The following is a 21,186-nucleotide window of genomic DNA, read 5'->3' as shown; positions in this document are numbered from 1 at the left end:
CCCCGTATATTGGTATTCTTGTGAAGTGTCCTGATGAGACGAAAAGCTTAGACATGTCTCTTTTTTTCAGCAATACTCAAGTTCTCTACTAACAAATGACTAAGAATGAGAAGTGTGTGGCATACTTTATTAAATTAGCAACAATTTTTGCCTTGGGTAATATTGCTGGATTTTAATGGTTAAAATCTATAAGGGAGTTATTGTCAAGTAGTTTACTTGTGTGTTTTGACCAAGTGGGTTTTTTGGGGGTAATGTGTTATAAGACTATTTTAACTGTGTAATTTTAATCTTGTGTGCTTAAATTTTTTTTTCTTGTTAATAAATCTTTTAATTTTAAAATCCTAAAAGTGTTACTGGGATTCTATTCTTCTGGGTTCAGTAGTTTTCCCCTCGTTTTCAAAGTGCAAAAAAAAAGTTATGATCAGTAAGACAGGTTTCCCTCAGGGATTTAGTTTGTTCGGCGAATAACATTGGCTGCGGTCGTAACAATCCTCAGTACTAAGAGTCCATCAAGATATTCCTGCTAAATATTTATCTCCATTCAGTGTTCTGATATATTTGCCCCTGAAATTGCGTAGAAAATATCAGTAATTAAGTTTAGCAAGGGAGAACTGAGTGTCTAGCTTGAAGTGATAAAACAAATCTAAATGTTAACTAGCTATAGCTAACCTAGATATTGCCAGTCTCTTTTGATTCTATCTTTTTCACTATAGAACTAAAATAAAATGGAATATGTTATAAATGATTATTTTTGTGTAATAGATATTCCTTTTACTATTTGTCAGCCTTAATGCCTAACATCATATCAAAACTGATGCCCCTTATACTGTTATGTGATTGTGACACATTGAATTCTTTTTGACCTGAATGTTCCAGAATGTACATTCTCTGTTGGTAAGAATTTCAGAGCAACTAATAATGGAAATAAAATAGTGAATTGCATTAGATGTAAATGACGCTATGTATAAACTATAAACCTGGAATTTATCACTATGCAAAAATATCCTGCAAGTTATTCCATTGTCAATATAATGTGGGACAACATATACATTGCTATATGAGGTCAAGAAACAGGGGGTTGTAGAAGAGATGAACTTCCCCATTAAAACATTTTTTGTTCTTTTAAGAACAGTTATCTTTAATACAGTATTTATATTTTGGCAGGTGCTGGTAAAACAACTCTTCTGAATTATATTCTAACAGAACAGCACAATAAGAGAATTGCAGTAATCCTTAATGAGTTTGGTGAAGGTAAGGGATGTTTTGAATAAGTGGACATCTGAGTGAACTATTGTATGATTTTAGACTTGTGGATTAAAGATGTAGAGGATATTTGTGCCAGCTAATAGCATATTGTTCTGCTTTATTATACCTGCCATTCACAAGGAATAAACAATGGATGAAAAATGTGCCATTTGAAGTAGATGATTGGGGTTGAAGAAAAATATGTTGGGCGGAAGAAAGCAAATAGTGGGCTTTGAAAAATCCCTTGATTGTCCCAAAACTCTCAATTCCTGAGCAGGATAATGGGCAAAGAGTAAAAGATTATTTTTTTATTTTGTCTTTCAATCATTTTTTTTTAAACAACTTTCATCGCCGCCTTTAATCATATGCAATTTGTAATATTGTACTTACAAGAGAGCTCCAAATGTTCTGTTGTAGGGAGTGCACTAGAAAAATCACTGGCAGTGAGCCATGCAGGAGAACTTTATGAGGAATGGTTGGAGCTGCGGAATGGATGCCTTTGCTGTTCAGTGAAGTAAGATTTTTACTTTCTTAAATCTAAATGGTTGACCTTTTAATCTTTACAAAAACATAGACATGTTCGGTTGACTTTCACGATGGCCTAATTTTGTTTTCCTTCATGGGATGTGAGTGTCGCTAGTAAGGTCAGCATTTATTGCCTATCTCCATTTGCCCTTGAAAAGATGGTGGTGAGCTACCTTCTTGAACCATTGAAGTCCATTTGGTGTAGGCATACCAACAGTGCTGTTAGGAAGGGAGTTCCAGGAATAAAAACAGGAAGTGCTGACCAACAGAACTCTGAAGAAGAGTCATATTCGACGCAAAATGTTAACTCTGTTTCTCTTTTCACAGATGTTGCCAGACCTGCCGAATATTTCCAGCACTTCTACTTTTATTTCAGGGTTCCAGCATTCTGAGTATTTTGTTTTCATGTTAGTGTTTTCCAGGAGTTTGATCTGTGACAGTGAAGAAGTGGTCATATCATTCTAAATCAGGGTGATATGTGACTTAGGGAGGAATGTCCAGGTGGAGGTGTTCCTATGCGTCTGCTGCCCTTGTTCTTCTTGGTGGTTGAGGTCGCAGGTTTGGAAGGAGCCTTGATAAGTTGCTGCAGTACTTCTTGTAGATGATATACACTGCTGCTACTGTACATTGATGGTGCAGGAAGTGAATGTTTAAGGTGGTGGATGGAGGCTGCTTTGTCCTAGATGGTGTCAAGCTTCCTGAGTGTTGTTGGAGCAGCACTCATCCAGGCAAGTGGAACATATTCCATTGCAATCCTGACTTGTGCCTTGTAGATGGTAGACAAACTTTGGGGAGTCAGGAGGTGAGGTATTCACTGTAGAATTCCTTGCCTCTAATCTATTCTTGTAGCCACAGTATTTATGTGGCTAGTCCAGATAAGTTTCTGGTCAATGGTAACTCCCAGAATGTTGATGGCGGGGCTTCAGCGATGGCAATGCTGTTGAATGTCAAGGGGAGATGTTAGATTCTTTCCTGCTGGAACTGGTCAGAGCATGGCACTTGTGTGCCTTGAGTATTACTTGCCATTTATCAGCTGAAGCCTGATAGAGTAATAGATGTAACCATAGAATAGGATCCTATAATATACAATAAGCAAACAGATAAAAAAAATCAGATTTGCATCTAAGAGGATGGTGAGTTAAAGCATCATCCCATAACAAATCTGTTGAATTTCTACACAATGAGTGTAACACTTATTTTTGCCAAGTGGTGCAAAAATGTCCAAGGTGGGCTCGATGGACCGAATGATCCCCTTCTGTGCTACTATTCTATGAAGAGACAAATATTTCTGACCAAATCAGAGTGTTGACAAATCTGCTTCAGCAACAAACCATGTGTTAAATATGAGAAGAGAGAAAAAATCATGTATTTCTATTACACCTTTCACATCCTTGGGGTTTCTAAAAGTATTTCATAGACAATTGCTTTTGAAGAGTTGTTACTATTATTAAGTAGACAAGCCATATCATTATTGCAACATAGGGAGCCAAATTATATTTGAATACATCTTCCTGACTAAGCACAGAGCAATATTGGGTTATTTCATTATGACCTGTGGCTGTAGCCACAGTGTCTATATGGCTGGTCCAGTTCAGTTTCTGGTCAATGGTGAGCCCCCAGGATGTTGATAGTGGGGAATTCAGCGATGTTAATGCCATAGAATGTCAAGGGGAGATGCTTAGATTCTGTCTTGATGGAAATTATCATTGCCTGGCACTTAAGTGGCAAGTAACATTCACTCCACATAACAGCCAAAGTTTGAATGTTATCCAGGTCTTGCTGCATGTGCACACGGACTGCTTCAGTATCTGAGGAGTGCAAATGATACTGAAAGCTGTGCAATCATCAGCAAACATTCCCACTTCTGACATAAAGATAAAGACAAAATACTGCAGATGCTGGAAACCTAACCTTATGATGGAGGGAATGCCATTTATGAAGCAGCTGAAGGTGATTGGGCTTAGGACACTACCCTGTACTGATATCCTGGGACTGAGATGATTGGCCTCCAACAACCACCAACCATCTTCCCTTGTGGTAGATATGACTCCAACCAGTGAAGAGTTTTCCTCCTGATTCCCATTGACTCCCAATTTTGCTTGGGCTCCTTGATGTCGCACTCAGTCAAATGCTGCCTTGATGCCAAGGGCAGTCACTCTGACCTCACCTCGAGTTCTGCTCTTTTGTCCACATTTGGACCAAGGCTGTAATGAGATCAGGAGCCAAGTGGCCTTGGCGGAGCCTGAACTGAGCATCATTGAGCAGGTTATTGCCTTGTAAGTGCTGCTTGATAACACTGTCAATGACGCCTTCCATCACTTTGCTGATAATCGAGAGTACACTGATGGGGTGTTTGTTGTGTTATTGGACTGGAACACAAACTTACCAATCACACAATGAATGGTAACAAATGCTTGGGTTCTTTATTGATGAACAACAGACTATCATTTCCTGTGGTGGTGATGTATGTTAACCATATACATATTCAGTGACATGCTAATCAGAGCACCGCACTATATACATTAAAGCTTTATCACAACATCCCCCTTTTCCTTAAATAGAAACATTACACAAATAGAATTATATATATAATATATATATATATAAAATATATATATAAATACATACATGTATACGTAACAGAATAGGATTGTTGTGAATGCTATTTACACAGATGTTAAATCTCACTTCCATCATTCAAGTTCCTCTAAAGTGTACAGGTGGGTACCTAACATGCCCTGATTTAGTAATAGTTAAACTTTTCTGAGACCTGGAATCATCAACACTCTGCTCTTGATATATCGGTGTAGACGTATAGGTATCTTGTACATGAGTGCTGTGCTGGTTGTCTTCCTCAGCTCCACCTTGGAAGTGAATGTGTTCTTGACACTACAGGAGTTCTAGGCACTTGCTTTTTCCTTAAAAAAGCAAAACCCATTAGTTTTCCTTTTACAGCGTAGCTCCACTCTCAGCAGTTTTCTCCATTTGTAACCTGAGGGCTTTCTTGCTTCTAAAAGCCTCTCAGCTAGGTCAAAAGTTGAGGCATTATAAACGCACCCTGGCACACTAAACCAAACCAAAAGTAAACAACTCCCAATTCACCTTAAACTGAAACCAAAACTCTACATTTTTGACTCTTAATATAATCAGTAAAAGAGACAGTTATAACGCTCCTCAATGGTGCTCCATTTGGGATGGCTACTTCATATGATCTTGGCTCATTGCAGATCTTTGATACCTCTGCAGGGAGCCAGGTTCTTTGTGTTGGGTGGATAACTCAAACCTCCTGATCTGTTTACAAAGGAGGCAACTCCATGCTTGCATGCCCATCATGTGTAAACTTCATCTTTTCCTGTCCCTCCAGTAACCTTTCCTATACTTATGATAATCCAGTCAGATGATGATTTGGATTTGTTGTTCTGATTTGCCTCCTGGACATGATTTTGGCTGGTAATGGTAATTCCATATCTAATGGTGTTGCCCATAAATGTAGCATAGCAACTTGAAAATCCTGATTGCTTTCTATGCATTTCATAATACGCGATTTGACTGTATGAACCACCCTTTCAGTGAGCCCATTGGACCCCGGGTAAGGTGGAAGTGCTGTTACGTGGCTTACACCTCACATCACATCTTGGAATAGTTTTCCAGTATATTATGGATCATTATCTATCAAGATCTCCTTCAGGGAGCCAAACAAACTAAAGATTGCATTTGTTTTATTTGCTACCAGTGTGCTAGATGTATCCCTTAACTGTAGAACGATTGGAAATTTTGCGAAGTAGTCGGTGACTGAGAGAAAATCATCACCTTGGACAGCAAATAGATTAATCGCAGTCCTGGACCATGAGGATGGAGCTGTTCTTTGTGCTGGCTTGGTTAGTACTTTTGGCTTGCCTCACACAACCTCGTGGCTCTGTCAGTGTCACAGTTTACCCCAGGCCACTACACTGTCTCCCCTGCAGGGCTTCATGTCCACTTGATTCCCATGTGGCTCTGATGTAGTTGTGATAATATGTCTAGACAAAGTGTTTCTGGAGCCAAAACTTGTTTTATTTTAAAATTATTCTGCTTGCAATTCCAAGCTCACCTCGGTTTGACCGGCAAGATTTGAGATTGTCTTGAACCTCCTGCATTGTGTCAGGCCACCTGTTGATAATAACTTGCGACAACACTCTTAGTGGGGGATCTTCGGATGTTTCTTCTCTTCGCACTTATGCTGCCTGAAATCATTAGGTCAATATTATATCTGTTTTCAGCCTCTACATGCATACCATCAACTTGCAGATCTAAGAAAATGTCTTCTGTCTAGTTTGGGCTAGGTAATCCACTTAATATGTCCGATGTAACCATACCATTCCTTGGCTTCTATCAAATCTCAGGCATACCTCTGGATTTTACTTAGTAATCATTGTAGTCTAGAAGGTGTACTGGTAAGAGTTTTTTTCTATATCATTTCAAATAGCTTATGATCCTCTTCAATCGTGAAGCGTTTCCCAAAAATGTAAGTGTGAAACCTTGTGATTCCAAACACTGGAGCAAGTGCTTTGTTCTCTATATTAGAGTAGTTAGCTTGTAACGGTGAAAGGCTTTTCACACCAAACAGACCTATTGATTTTCCACCTTACATTAAATATGCTCCAGCCATTTTTGCGATCTACTTCCTAAGCTCTTTCCTTTCTGGGTCATAGTACTGAAGAGGGCAAGTCCTCACAGGTAAAGATAGCTTGAGCTTTTCTTAGTAGTGATGATGATGCTTTCTCAGCAAAGTTGGATCTTTGGCGTTAAGAAATTAAACAGACCTAGACATTATTGCGTATCTTCTCGGCCTTGAGGTGTAGTCATTGACTGCATATCTTCTACCTTGCTTGGATCTGGTCATATCTCTGTGTCGGTAGATCGAAGAAAATAATGTGATGTGGCTTACATTTATTTTGCACTTTTTGCTGTTAAAATTACAGAATTGTTATAGCACAAAAGGAGGCCATTTGGACTGTCATGTCTGTGCCGGCTCTCTGAATGAGAAATGTATCTAGTGTCATTTTCCTGCCTTCTCCCCGTAACCCTGCACATTCTTCCTTATCAGATAATAATCCAATTCCCTCTTGAATTTATTGAACCTGTCCCCACTACACTGTCAAGCAGCACATTCAAGATCTTAACCACTTGCTGCATGAAAAAGTTTGTCCTCATTTCTCCGTTGCTTTGTTTACCAATTACCTTAAATCTGTACCTTCTCTTTCTCGATCCTTCCACTAATGGGAACAGTTTTTCCTTATCCACTCTGTCTAGTCTAGACCCGTCATGACAAGAACATAAGAAATAGGAGCAGGAGAAGACCACACAGCCCATCGAGCCTGCTCCACCATTCAGTACGATCATGACTGATCCCAGGCCCCAACTCCACCCTCCCGCCCACTCCCCATATCCCCTTCAAGATCTTCTCTACTAGCTGTTTCCATCAGCTTGTGAAGATTTTGATTATGCTCTACCTTAGGGGTGCCCATGACAGCAATGTCATCTGCTGTACACACGCGATCTGGAACATTTTTGATAATCCTCTCCATATGTTGCTGGAATAGATCTTCACTTACAGACAAACCAAATAATAACCTCTGAAAACAATACGTCCCAAATGGCGTTCTAAACATGATTAACTTTTGTGAGCCTTCTGATAAATACACGGACCAATAACTATGTTTTGCATCTAACTTAGAAAAGAATTTTGCTTAACAAATCTTGGGTTGGGCTCCTCCAAGGTAGGAATTTTATGAAGGCACCTCTTGAGCACTCGATTTAGTTGTCTGGGATCCAAATACACCTAAATAGTATAATCTTTCTTGATCACTGTGGTTATAGAGCGACATCAATGTATTGTTGAAAACGACGCATAATCCCATGTCATTCCATAGTATTCACTTCGGTCTTCAACTTTGTCCTGGATGTGTACACTACACTTCCTAGTTGGATCAATTGAAGGAATTGCATCATACTTCAAATGCAGAATAGCATCAACTTGAAACTTCACACAGCATCAAACCTGCCCAGGTACTTGGGCTGTAAACCTTTAACTAACTCAATGGGTCATACTTGCCTTTATCTTCCAGGACTGGTGCATTTTTGATTTTGTGAATTGTCACGATCCTGAGCTCTCTACATGCCAGTAATCCTGCTACTGCTGGACTGTTTCTGTCTACTGCCTAGAAGATTTGTGACGACCATGCAGAACTGCCATATCTGTAATGTTAGTACTCCTGCACAATGTATTGGCAAACCATTATATACTGTTAGCCTGGCTCTTGTAGGCTGTAACATGGATTCCCATTTGTCTAGATGCACATCCTTAATTATTCTCAATAGTATGTAGGGATTTGGACTCTATACTCGACTCCAGAGTAAGAAAATTCTTGTCAAGGAATAGCCTTATTGGCAAAAAGGACAATCACTAATTTAGAATGCAAACTAGAAAGAGTTATTGGACAGTAAAGATTGATACTTAACACTGCACTAATTGAGGCATTGCATGGTACACAAGCTCAACGTGTGTCGGCCAGTCTTTCCTGTGGGTCCAGAGACTTCTGTATCAATTGTGGTATAAGCTTCCAACTGAGTGATCACATCCATGCATTGTGCTACTGTTATAGTGTGGAAAGCCTTTTCGCTTTGGAGCTTGAGAACTTCTTTCTTGGCATCTTCTACGTGATCTAGTTTGCTGCCCACTTCATGGATACACCTGTGCTTAGACTGACCTTTGGCATACTCCTCCTTGTTGCTGTCACTGTGCAGTGTCTGCTTCTTGCTTGACCGTGGCTTGCTGTAGTCCTTGACCACGCCTTCATAGCCAAACTTTCTGCAATGTCGCGCCCAATGTCCCTTCAGACTGCACGCCTTGCAGTGATCTCGAAATGCAGGACAGTTCAGTGGCTGGTGTATAAAACCGCATTTTCCACATGATTTGCAGTGTCTTGGTACTTTGGTTCCTTCACCAACAGTTGTTGCTTACCTGCAACTATGGCTTCATATCTTTTACCATTCTTGAGTAGGGTATTGATATTGTCTACTTTTTTCCTGTCCTTGAATGTGGATAAATCACCAAGCCCAGATGGATTGTATCTCAGGCTGTTGAAGGAAGCGAGGGAGGAAATAGCATTTGCTCTCAGGATAATTTTTCAATCCTCACTAGAAAGAAGTGAGGTACCAGAGGATTGGAGGTCTGTGAACGTTGTACCATTGTTTTAAAAGGGTGCAAGGGATAGGCCAGAAAATTATAGGCCGGTCAGCCTGACTTCGGTGGTGGGCAAATTATTGGAAACAATTATGACAGGATAAACTGTCACTAAGACACAGATTGATCAGGGATAGTCAGCGTGGTTTTGTTAGGGGAAGATCGTGTCTTACTAAATAGAATTTTTTGAGGAAGTAACAAGGAGGATTGATGAAGGTAGTGCAGTGGATGTTGTCTACATAGGTTTCAGTAAGGCATTTGACTAAGTCCCACATGGCAGACCGGTGAGGAAAGTGAGATCTCATGGGATACAGGGGAAGGTGGCAGGTTGGATCCAAAATTGTCTCAGTGACAGGAAACAAAGAGTAATGGTCAATGGATATTTTTGCGAATGGAAAATGGTTCTCCGTGGTGTTCCACAGGTTGCTCAGTGTTGGGGCTCTTGCTGTTTGTTGTAGATATTAATGAGTTAAACTTAGACTTAAATGTGGGAGGCATGATTGGGAAATTTGTAGATGACACAAAAATTGGCCGTGTAGTTGATAGTGAAGAGGATAGCTGTCGACTCCCGAATGATATCAATGGTTTGGTTCAGTGAGCGGAGAAGTGGCAAATGGAATTCAATCCGAAAAAATGTGAGGTAATGCATTTGAGGAGGGCAAACAAAGTAAGGGAATACTCAATAAACGGGAAGCTATTGAGAGGAGTTGAGGAAGTGAGAGACCTTGGAGTGCATGTCCACAGGCCCTTGAAGGGGGCAGGACAGGTGGACAAGGTGGTCAAGAAAGCATATGGGCTTTCCTTTATTGGGCGAGGTATTGAATACAAAAGCAGGGATGTAGTGATGGAACTGTATAAAACACTGGTTAGGCCACAGTTGGAATTTTGTGTACAGTTCTGGTCACCACATTACAGGAAGGACATAATTGCTTTGAGAGAGTGCAAAGGAGATTTAGAGGAATGTTGCCAGAGTTTGAAAATTGCAGCTATGAGGAGAGATTGGATAGGCTAGGGTTGTTTCCTTAAAACAGAGGAGGCTAAGGGGTAACCTATTTGAGGCGTACAAAATTATGAGGGGCCTAGATAGGGTAGACAGGAAAGACCTGTTTCTGCTTGTTGAGGGGACAATTACCAAGGGCATAGATTTAAGGTGGTTGGTAGAAGGTTTAAGAGGGGACATGAGGAAAATCTTTTTCACCTAGAGGGTGGTGGACATCTGGAATTCATTGCATAAGTTGGTGTTTGAGGCTGAAATGCTCGATTCATTTAAAAGGAACCTGGATCTGCATCTGAAGTGCTGTAACCTGCAAGGCTACAGGCCAGGTGCTGGAAAGTGGAATTAAAATGAGCGACTAGTTTCTTTTTTCCCTTTTTGGCTAGTGCAGACATAATGGGCTGAATGGCCTCTTTCTGCACCGTAGCTTTTCTATGGTTCTATGGCCAGTTTCCATCAGTGGGGGAAGTTAAAATTGGGGTGGAGGTTACATATAAACCAGTCTGAGATGCAAAGCAACATTCCATTGTGGTGTTTTAGCATCCCAGCTATGTTTTTGTAGTTTTATTAGTAAATATTAATGGCAAACAATTCAGTTCCAACTCTTCTAAGCATAGAAGTTTTTGAAGAACCTCAGTCAGTCATGGATGCTAATTTTAAAAAAAATATTATTCTACACAGAGACAACGGTTTGAAAGCCATTGAAAACCTCATGCAGAAAAAAGGCAAGTTTGACTACATCCTACTGGAAACTACTGGATTGGCTGACCCAGGTAATGGAACATTAAAACAAAAATATGGAAGATTGTGGCTGATTCAGTTATTACATCTTCTGTTGGAATCTGATCACTAATTTATTTCCTCATTCAGAAAATTGACAGTTGGGTAATAGAAATGCTTTGCAATGGGACTGTGGTATTTCAAGTGGACTTAACATCTATGGCCCATTTACCTAAGTATCAGGTATTATTTTATTTTTTGGTCACACCCATTCAGGAGGACTATTGTAGTAAAAAAAGACTGCACAGTGTTGTCATAAATACAGGCTTCAGGAAAAGCAGTTGTTACCAAAACGATGAATGTAAAACATTCTTTTGGAATACATGACTTGACAGTTGTGCTGTTGTGAGGTCATTGTGAGTGCTGAAAAATACTGAGAAAATCAACTTTTTGCAATATCCTGCCTATGCACTGTCGTTGTATTGAATGCAAATTTCCTGAGTCTTTTTAACCATGCCAATCTTATGACCGTCAAAACCACTCAGGTCTTATTTGCTTCCCAGTACTTTTTGAAGTAAACAAAAATTTCCTGTGTTTACATTGTTCCTGCAATCAGTGTAACTCTATGACCAAAAGAAGCAGTTCCACCATCTCTCCCTAACGCTTCAGGCAAGCAATAGCAAGGAGTTGGTAAATCTGTCTTTATTGATTATTAGCTTCAAGAGAATTTTTTTTAACCCCTTCGTTTTTTAATTACTGACACCTGCAATTCATTTTGCTGGAGTGTTTTCCTTTCTTCCCTGAAAAATAATTTGGGACCCCTGACTTCCCCATACCCCCAAATAACACATGGGCCAACCTTTGACAAGAAGTGCCTTCCCCATGGAAGACCACTCTATGCCATCGTAATAAAGAAGCTGCTGCAGCAGTGTGCCATGTTCAAGAGAATCAGGCAACATGGCCCACCAGGTATGTGCGCCCCTCTGAGGAGCTGTGTATTCAATGGCTGTGAACTACCAAGGATGTCACTAGGTATCTTCAGCGCACAATTTCCATACTTGCCCTACTGCCACAATTGTTCTGCCTGTGACAATAGTTACCATTTTTTATGGTTTCAGAGCTATCAGGCGTGCACAGAGAGGTGACGAAAACCTTCTTTCATAGAGCAGCCAAGTGAGTTCACTTTGACATCATCCCCAAGCCACACAATCACAGAGGCCAGGACTAATACAGGATAACTGAGTTCTCGTGGGTGCCATGGCATGCACATGGCACTGAAGATGCCAACTGAGCAACTGTTGATGTGAGTGGGAATGGACACCATTTCCGAGACAAACAGGCTGCCTATGATGCAAGCAAGACCATGCCCTTACTCAAGACATCCTCGTGTAGATTCTGCAGTATTTCTTCATCGACTAAAACAACAGCATCTCAGCTTTACCTTCTTCTGTCCACCCTACTAAATGACACCCCAACAGATCTTCACCCAATAGAACGTTGCCATGAAGCATCACTTGAGTTAAGGCATCCACCGCAAATGATTGCTTCCTTTCCAAAACGATAATCAAAGCCAGAAGTAAAAAAAGAAGATATTGGTGTATTCCAAACATCATTTATTTTATTTCTTATTCCTAGCACCATGCTTCCTACTCATTCCCAATTGTGTCCATCATTCTCCTATCTGAGGAGTGCAGCTAGATGCCCCTTGGGGACCTATAGCAAGAGAGGTAGATGTCTCCTCATGCTGACAGAAGGATCTTGACACTGACATAGCCCTTAACTCATGACGGCTGCCACCTGAGATGGATTTGCTGCTGGCAGGATCTTTGGCGGATGCTCCTGGGCAGTTGATCTCACCCACCACCATACATAGACATAACACTCTGAGGGGGGACTGTTGGAGTCCTGACATGTGCTGCTGCCTGAGTGACAGCAGCATTGGGCACAAGGAGGCCAACCATCATAAATCTACAGCACCTTGGATCTGTTGTCCGACTGGATGACTGACCTAATAACAGCTATTAGATTGGGCAGTGGCCATGGTCTGGAAACCATAATCAATATTGCGTTCCAATCGCATTTCCTACTGGCCACTCCCTATTTGGTATGGCTCTAATGAGGAGCAGAGAATCAAATTTTGAAATTCTTAATCTTTCTAGATGTATGCTGATGCTCCATCTACAATGCTACCAACCTCAGTAATGGCTACAAACTCGCAGTTTGCATCTTTTACTCTGGGAGAAGGGAGAGGAAATAAAAATAAGGGGAGTTTCATCTATAAACCTATGAAATCACTAGAGGCAACTATTGTTATGATATGGCAGGTGGTATTTGCTGGGTTGACCAAATCCCAAAGGGAAACTTGGTCAGGCTATCACAACGATTTTGCAATTTGTATTTATTGCAAGAAGGTATGTGTACTGAAGTCACTTTTGGAGATTTCAAATATTAAATTAAAACATTTATTAACAAAAGAAAAGAAAACTTAAACACACAAGATTACAGTTACACAGTTACATTTAGTCTTATAACAGTTCCTAAAGGATTTCTACTTAGCTAGACTCACAAATAAACACCCTTTTCCAGGCAACAGGTCCTATAGATTCTTAATTTATAGAACATCCAGTAATATTACCGCAAGTCACCCACTGTGATTAAAAGGGAGGTATTTCACAAGCTTCTCTCTTTCCCCTCCCACTCACTCGACAATGGAAAGCCAAGGGTTGTAACAAAACCTTGCTGTCTCGAACAACCAGACACTTCTCTGGTGGCTAGAAGCTGCTTCCTTCATAAGACAGTGCTCGCACAATGCTTTCTTCAAGATCACATGGCCACGCACACCTCATACAGCTTTCAATCTTTCCTTAAATATATTTCTTTCTCTTTCATCTTTAAACCTATTGTTTTTAACTTTCTTCTGAAAGTTACCTTTCCCAGAATCTAAAAATCTTTCATATTGTCTTCATGGCCACCATTTTCGGGAAAGATAAACAAAATAACTTTGCTTTTATTTATTTATGACCTTTGCCAGTTGTAAAACTTCCTTTTCTCTCTCTTGGAAATTCAATGCCAAAAAATTCACTCCTCATTTATCTCCTAATGCAAATTCCTATTCATGCTGTATCCACTGGTATCCTACCTTAGCTCACTCATTTCCACTTCAAAATTGCTGCTTTACTCCGATCCCTTTGATGATTTAAACCTTGCAGTCTGACTGTCTTCAGTCTAATTAAATTAGTCTCTCTCTCTCTCTCTCTCTCTCTTTCGCACACACACACACAACCCCCACAGTAATATTCTTCATTAAGGGTAGGGTGGAAATTCTTTCTAGTAAAATAAGGACCTGGTTTGTTTTTAAATCAAAACAATGTTTTGAGATTTTATTGTGATCTTGGTTATTCCTCATAAAGAACCTAGCAAGATGAAATTCAATGAGTAATTGCCATGCTATGTTAACTTCCCTTAAAATAAAGCACATTGATTTGGATCCCATAGCTTGCAAATCCCATTTCATAAAATAGGAAAACTATTAAGCTTGGGGAAAAAAATCAATACAGATCAGGCAGTCATTAGAGTTTTTGGGCCGTGTTCTATCTCGGATGAGCAAGCATTGTAAAGAACTGACAGATCTTTTGTTGCCAACAGGGAATGATGTGCCAGGTCAGTGTCTTGTCAGTTCAGGTAGAAAGGTTTGGACATTAACAAAATGAGTTCAGTTATCAGTGTTTTATTTCCCCCAAGTATTTCATTTTGTCAGCTAGACATGTCATTATTCTTCAAAAAATAAAAATACTTTTCATTTATAGTTTGTGGTTTACCAACAGCTGTCACCTCAGGACATGTCAAAAAATTATGATTTCTAACATCAATTTTTTTTGAAAGCTGTGGTCTTCATATAGTCAATTTAATTTTATAATTCAAAGCATTTTATTTCCACTGTATCACCTGACACTGGTTTTTACAGCCTTGTTTATACTTATACCATTTACTCATTTCAATTAGGGAGGAAAAAAATTGCCAATTTTTTTTTTGCAAATGTATGTTGTCCTTGAATCCTTCAATTATTGTCTAGCTCTTTGATGTGAACAAACCACTGGCCCAAACGTTATCTCTTAATCCTAGCAATTCCTTCACCTGTTTCAGCATTGACTTAAAAATTAGATATTTCAAACATGCATGTCAGTAAGAAACACATCATCAGTGAGTTTAAAAAGAACTATTAAAATGAATGTTTAATTCAATTGAAACTGAGTATTATAGAACACTAAGTATCGGGAAAACTCTGCACAGTGTTCAGAAATGCTGGCCAGCTGCAGAACTTATTTGGAATTCCCATTTTTGTAGAATGAATATTTGGTTAGAGTGAGAGGTGCTCCATCTGACTGCTGTGTTCCAACCCTAAAGGTGGCTGATATTTCGAAGCTGTTAAATAAAATGCTGCTCAGTTTCATCAGTTCCCATCTGGGTTGCTGGATGGAGCATTCATCTTATGGGGGTTAAGAATTAGGATAGCTTTTGAGTGTCAAAGAGACCCCACCCTGTCAGCTGTAGCAACGAGCAGATGTTTCAGTGAAAACTATAGAGGTGAAAATTTGTGGGCTGTGTGTAGGGATAGAATGTTATTACATGTTCTTGAAACATCTGTTGAACTGTGTGGAGGATATTTACATTTCTTTGGCTTGTTTTATTTAAAATCGCTAAGAAATAATGTGTGGTACATTTACGATGGATAAAATTCTGTCTGACTGTTTATTCAATCAGTAAAGCACGTGGCAGAGTGATGCAGGTTTATAGTGTCATTCCTAATGTTTGGCTAGCAGGATACAAAAGCCAACCATGTACCATGATACAGCACCTTCATCTAATTGTCTGCTCTGAGCTCCAATCATGTGGATCTCTGGAAGTAGGGGTTAATTGACAGCCTCATGCCCAGGCAGACAAATATATTCAGTAACCCTCTCCCAGTGTGAAAATGGCAGTGAAGGCTCGAAGTGTAGACTAAATTTTACATGCAAAATTTTTGTGTGTGGATGCTGGTTCAGGCATCGTAGTGTTACAAGAACTAGGAAGGATTTCATGCTTTATTTTATTTTTATAGATGTATGCTCCATCCAGCAACCCAGATGAGAACTGATGAAACTGAGCAGCATTTTATTTAACAGCTTCGAAATATCAGCCACCTTTAGGACCGGAACACAGCAGTCAGATGCAGCACCTTTCACTCTGACCAAATATTCATTCTACAAAAATGGGAATTCCAAATAAATTCTGCAGCTGGCCAGCATTTCTGAACACTGGTGCAGTTTTCCCTATACTTAGCGTTCACTAACACTTTATCTTCGTGTCTAAGGAGGTGCAAATCAAATGTTTGTGAGAGCTGCTTCAACAAAACCTGACTCTCGGTATATATGATCCATCTATTGTTATTCAAAGGCTAAGGGAATGTGAAAGGACTTGAGCCACTTCCAATGAATAAATTACAGTTACAAGGATTGTTTGTTTGACTCTGGACTGCGTCCCTTTACCAGATTTTTTTGCATTGTTAGCATTTACTTTGGTTTACAGTCTCACTTAGGAGATTCATCCTTGGCGCTGACACAGGCACAAAAATCAGAACATTTTCTGGATGAAATAGAAGAAAAATTCAAATGTTACAAAAAGCCCAATGAAAAGCATTGTGCACATATTCACTTAACCTTAGCATTGATTATAAAGTGGTCTCAGATATCCATGTGAAACTGGCTGTATGACATGGAAGCAGGAGATCTGAACCTCAGAAAGGCATTGAAGCTCAGGGATAACTTTGCATTAGCTTTTGCACCAGTTATGGTTTAATTCCAGCTTGGTAATGAGCCACATTTTAAAAATAAATACCCGGATGGTCCACAGAACTTTACAGACTAATTTTGTGTGCTTTAATGTCGACAGAGAACGTTTGTTGCAATTCAGGTTTTGCCAGCACTATAATCTAACTGGTGAACAGAACTCTCCATGTGCTTGCTTCCACACATGCATAAAGTTTCTTTGTCATTAGCAGGCAGCAATGTAGGTGCTATCAGTGGAGCCTGGGCCTGTTAGCAGTGTGTATCTCCAATTTAATGACACCCTTAATCCTCTTAGCAAACACATCAAGGCATAGAGCAACTCTGTATTGCAATGTGTGAAACATTTTTGTCCTAGTAAGCTTCTGAAAAATAAGCCATTATGTTGTCACAAGTTTTGAAAATTAACCTAAGTGATTAAAGAATCAGTCAAGGTGTAGGTCTCGCAAGATAAATAGTAGGACTCCATGGTTTATTTACAAATAAACTATCTGGCAAGGTAGGTGGGGGCATGCACCACTCATTTATCCTTCCAGCTTGTTAATTATGCATAGCAAATCATTTGGTTTACTTGTGGGTAAAGCAGTGAACCTACTTATTATTTTTTTTTTCTCTTTTCCTCCCAAAGATAAGTATGTCTTTGTACATGATAGTATAACTTTACAGAACTATGCTGCCAGTGCAGGAGGATTTCAATGTTGGAAAGTGAAGAGTTGACTCTTCGGCAGGGAAGCTTATAAAATTATTGATCAGATCATCTGTGCTGGCAGCAGAGCTTTCTAAAATGATCCCTAATGTGTAAAAAGATAAGGTATTTATCTCTGGGAGAAAAAGAGAAAATGAAAGAACCACAAAAACTGTGCCACTCTTGTGTGCCTTTGAATTGCATTGGTTGATACATGAACAGAATAGAAAAAATAATGTTCAAAATGAGACAAGAGGTGGAAAAAAAATCATTGACCCAATGTAAAAACATGTTATTACAATGCAACTGCATGTTTATAATTTAAGAAGTAATGATGTTCTGTTGTAATTTAATTCCTTCTTTCCTTCCAACAGGTGCTGTTTCCACCATGTTTTGGGTTGATGCAGAATTAGGGAGCGATGTTTATCTTGATGGTAGGATTTTAAATGATTTCTGTATTCATTTATTGTAAGTTATAAGTTTTAACATGATTCATGAAGCCTGCAAAAAGGTCTCGATAATTTAGAAGCTAAGCCATTGTGTAAGTTGAGTGAGCCCGTTTTATATGGATTCTTTTGATTGCCAGTCTGTAATTTTCCGTTAACCTACTAAGACGTTAAAAAAGGTTCCTAAAGCTCTTAGCATTATCTCTGATTTTGCCTACCTTACAAAATAACATTTGTAGAATCATAAATATTATGTTGCAGTACTCTGCAGCTGATTCTGCTATTGATATTATTTGAGGAAAAAAATCATTCTGTATATGTGACCACTCCCATTGGTCCATAACCTGGAGGAGCCAGTTATGGGATTAACGCTAGACGTTTGTTCAGCCTCAGACTGTTCCTGAGGGAGGGATGCAGTCAGTAGCCAAGGAATAAAGTTTGCAGTGGGAGCTGGAGAAAATGACTTGGGTGTTCCCCATATTTAATTGGAGAAAATTTCTGCTCATTTAGTACTGGGTGTTGGTCAAGCAGTCAGATAATTTAGTGACAGTGGAGGAGTTGGGTGAGGTAAACCTGGCAAGGCACAAGTCAGGAGTGCATTGGAACATTCTCTACTTGCCTGGGTGGGTGCAACTATGACAGCACTGAAAAATATCAACACCACACAGGAACAGAGAAGTCCACTTGATCAACAGCCCATCCATCCTTTTAAACAACCACATGGTTGCAGTGTGTACTATCTGCAAAATTCATTGCAGCAACTTGTAAAGACTTCTTCAACAGCATGGCAAATCCACAACCTCCAACATTGAGAAGGACAAAGGCAGCAGGTATGTGAGAACACCATTGCATCCAAGTCACAAACTATTGCACATCAAATGAACACAAATAGCAATGAGTTAAATGAGCAGATAATCTATTCTGGTGGTGTTGGTTGAGGGATAAATGTTGGCCAAGACATCAGGAGAAAACTCCTGCATTTCTTTGATTAGTGCTCTGGGGTATTTTACATCAACTTGAGAGGACCTTGTTTAATGTCTCACTTGGAAAATGGAAACTCCTGAAAGGCAACACTCCCTCAATACTGCAGTGTAGTGTCAGCTGAGACAGTGTGCTCAAGTCTGTGCCGTGGGACTTGAACTCACAGCTTCCTGATGCAAAGTTGAGAGTGCCACTACTGTTCTAAGAGAAATGACTAGAGATTAATGTTTTGATATGTAAACCAACCCCGCTTTATAGTCAAAATACTTGGTTGAACAATTCACTGCAAAAGCAAATATTGTTCTTTTTCTCATAAAGGATGCATGGGGACCAGAAAATAGCACTATTCTAAGGAAATTCAGAGTTTATACTAATAAAATTTTCCCCTGTGAAAAGGCTTTCAGTTTATGCAATGCATTTCCAATTAAATAAATAGAACACCAAATAATGGCATGAAAACAATTAAAATATTTGTTCCCTTACAGGTATTATTTCTGTTGTTGATGCAAAATATGGAATGCAGGTAATACTTAGTGTTTTATAATATTTTGAACTTTCTGGATCATGGGAAATTGAGAAATGCATACCTGTTTTGCCCCCAGCCATTGTTTTTCTCATAGATTGCAGACATCTACGTGTACAACTTAATGCTTCCAAAGTATTGTTACAATGCCTATGGTAAAATCCAGTTTACAGTTCACGACAAATGTTCCTCTGATGTAGCCCAGTGAGTAATTAACCTGTAGAGAATGAGAAGGCCTAATGTTTGATTGTCAGTCTATGCTGAGTTAGCTGATCTCGGCCAAAGTAGTATTGCAAAATTACAATTAGCTTCAGTGTCTTTGGGTAAACAAGGCCATTAGGAATTTTGCATGTTGAGTGCCAGTTCCATTCTCCTTTCTGGCTTTGTGACCTCCGATCCCATGTTGAGCGTTAAACTCTACCTGTAATATGTTACCATATCAGATACTTACACATCAATAACATTGGCCATTTGTGTCATCATCTCACTCTCATTGCCCCCATCCATGTCTTCTTCTGCTCATGGCTTTACTTTTACAGCACACTCACTGCTGGCTTTCTGGCTGCACTACACATAAATTTCCATATAATCTAAAACTCCATTGGGTCCCATCCATCAGCATTTGGCTTTAAATGTTTAAACACATATGCAAATTTTTGCAGGCATGGTCACAGGCAAGTGTGCTGTCCTCAGCACAGGGCCTCTGCTTTTCTGATAGTACTCTACTTTTTAGACACCCCAGCCCCTGGTTGTTCCATCATCAGTAGCAGTCTTCAATCACCATATCCTTGTACTCTGCAACGGGGGGGAGGTGATGGCATAGTCACTGGACTAGTGATCCAGAGACCCAGGGTAAGCTCTGGGAACCCAGGTTCAAATCCCGCCAGGGCAGATGGTGGAATTTGAATTCAATAAAAATCTGGAATTAAAAGTCTAATGATGACCATGACACCATTGTCAATTGTTGTAAAAACCCATCTGGTTCACTAACGTCCTTTAGGGAAGGAAATCTGTTGTCCTTACCTGGTCTGGCCTACACGTGACTGCAGACCCACAGCAATGTGGTTGACTCTCAAAATGCCCTCTGAAATGGCCTAGCAAGCCACTCAGTTGCAACTGAGGAATGAAACCGGATGGACCACCCGGCATCAACCTAGGCACCGGAAATGACAATGGCAAGCTGAGCCCCGTTGACCCTACAAAGTCCTCCTTACTAACACCTGGGTGCTAGTGCCAAAATTGGGAGAGCTGTCTCACAGACTAGTCAAGCAATAGCCTGATGTAGCCATCCTCACAGAATTATACCTTACAGATAATGCCCCAGACACCACCTTCACCATCCCTGGGTATGTCCTGTCCCACCAGCAGGACAGACCCAGCACAGTGGTATACAGTCGGCATGGAGTTGCCCTGGGAGTCCCCAACATCGACTCCAGACCCCATGAAGTCTCATGGCATCAGGTCAAATATGGGCAAGGAAACCTCCTGCTGATTACCATGTACCGCCCTCCCTCAGCTGATGAATCAGTGCTCCTCCATGTTGAACACCACTTGGAGGAAGCACTGAGGGTAGCAAGGGTGCAGAATGTATTCTGGGTGGGGGACTTCAATGTCCATCACCAAGAGTGGCTCGGTAGCACCATTACTGACCAAGGTGGCCAAGTCCTAAAGCACATAGCTGCTACACTGGGTCTACGGCAGGTGGTGAGGAAATCAACAGAACCAACATACTTGACATCATTCTCACCAACTTACCTGCCGCAGATGCATCTGTCCATGACAGTATCGGTAGGAGTGACCACTGCTCAGCCCTTGTGGAGACGAAGTCCCTCCTTCACATTGAGGATACCCTCCATCGTGTTGCGTGGCACTACCACCATGCTAAAAGGGATAGATTTTGAGCAGATCTAGCAGCTCAAGACTGGGCATCCATGAGGTGCTGTGGGCCAGAATTGTACTCGCGCACCTCATATAACCTCATGGCCCGGCATATACCCCACTCTACCATTACCATCAAGCC

At 40.2% G+C, this 21,186-nt stretch overlaps 1 protein-coding gene across 5 annotated transcripts in view; it reads left to right on the top strand.

Moving 5' to 3' along the window:
- Positions 1–21,186, top strand: part of cbwd (COBW domain containing) — a 70,581-nt gene that overhangs the window by 8,792 nt on the left and 40,603 nt on the right. For all 5 annotated transcript variants that reach the window (XM_078569142.1, XM_078569150.1, XM_078569168.1 and 2 more), the window contains 5 exons: positions 1,165–1,251; positions 1,663–1,759; positions 10,671–10,762; positions 17,591–17,650; positions 19,129–19,166. In XM_078569142.1, coding sequence (XP_078425268.1) covers positions 1,165–1,251; positions 1,663–1,759; positions 10,671–10,762; positions 17,591–17,650; positions 19,129–19,166 — 374 coding nt within the window. The remainder of the gene's footprint in view (positions 1–1,164; positions 1,252–1,662; positions 1,760–10,670; positions 10,763–17,590; positions 17,651–19,128; positions 19,167–21,186) is intronic.

Source organism: Cetorhinus maximus, chromosome 2 (assembly GCF_964194155.1).
Source record: "Cetorhinus maximus chromosome 2, sCetMax3.hap1.1, whole genome shotgun sequence".
Classification (NCBI taxonomy): domain Eukaryota; kingdom Metazoa; phylum Chordata; class Chondrichthyes; order Lamniformes; family Cetorhinidae; genus Cetorhinus; species Cetorhinus maximus.
Note: the sequence above shows the minus strand (reverse complement) of the source record. Positions and strands in the feature narration are given on the sequence as shown.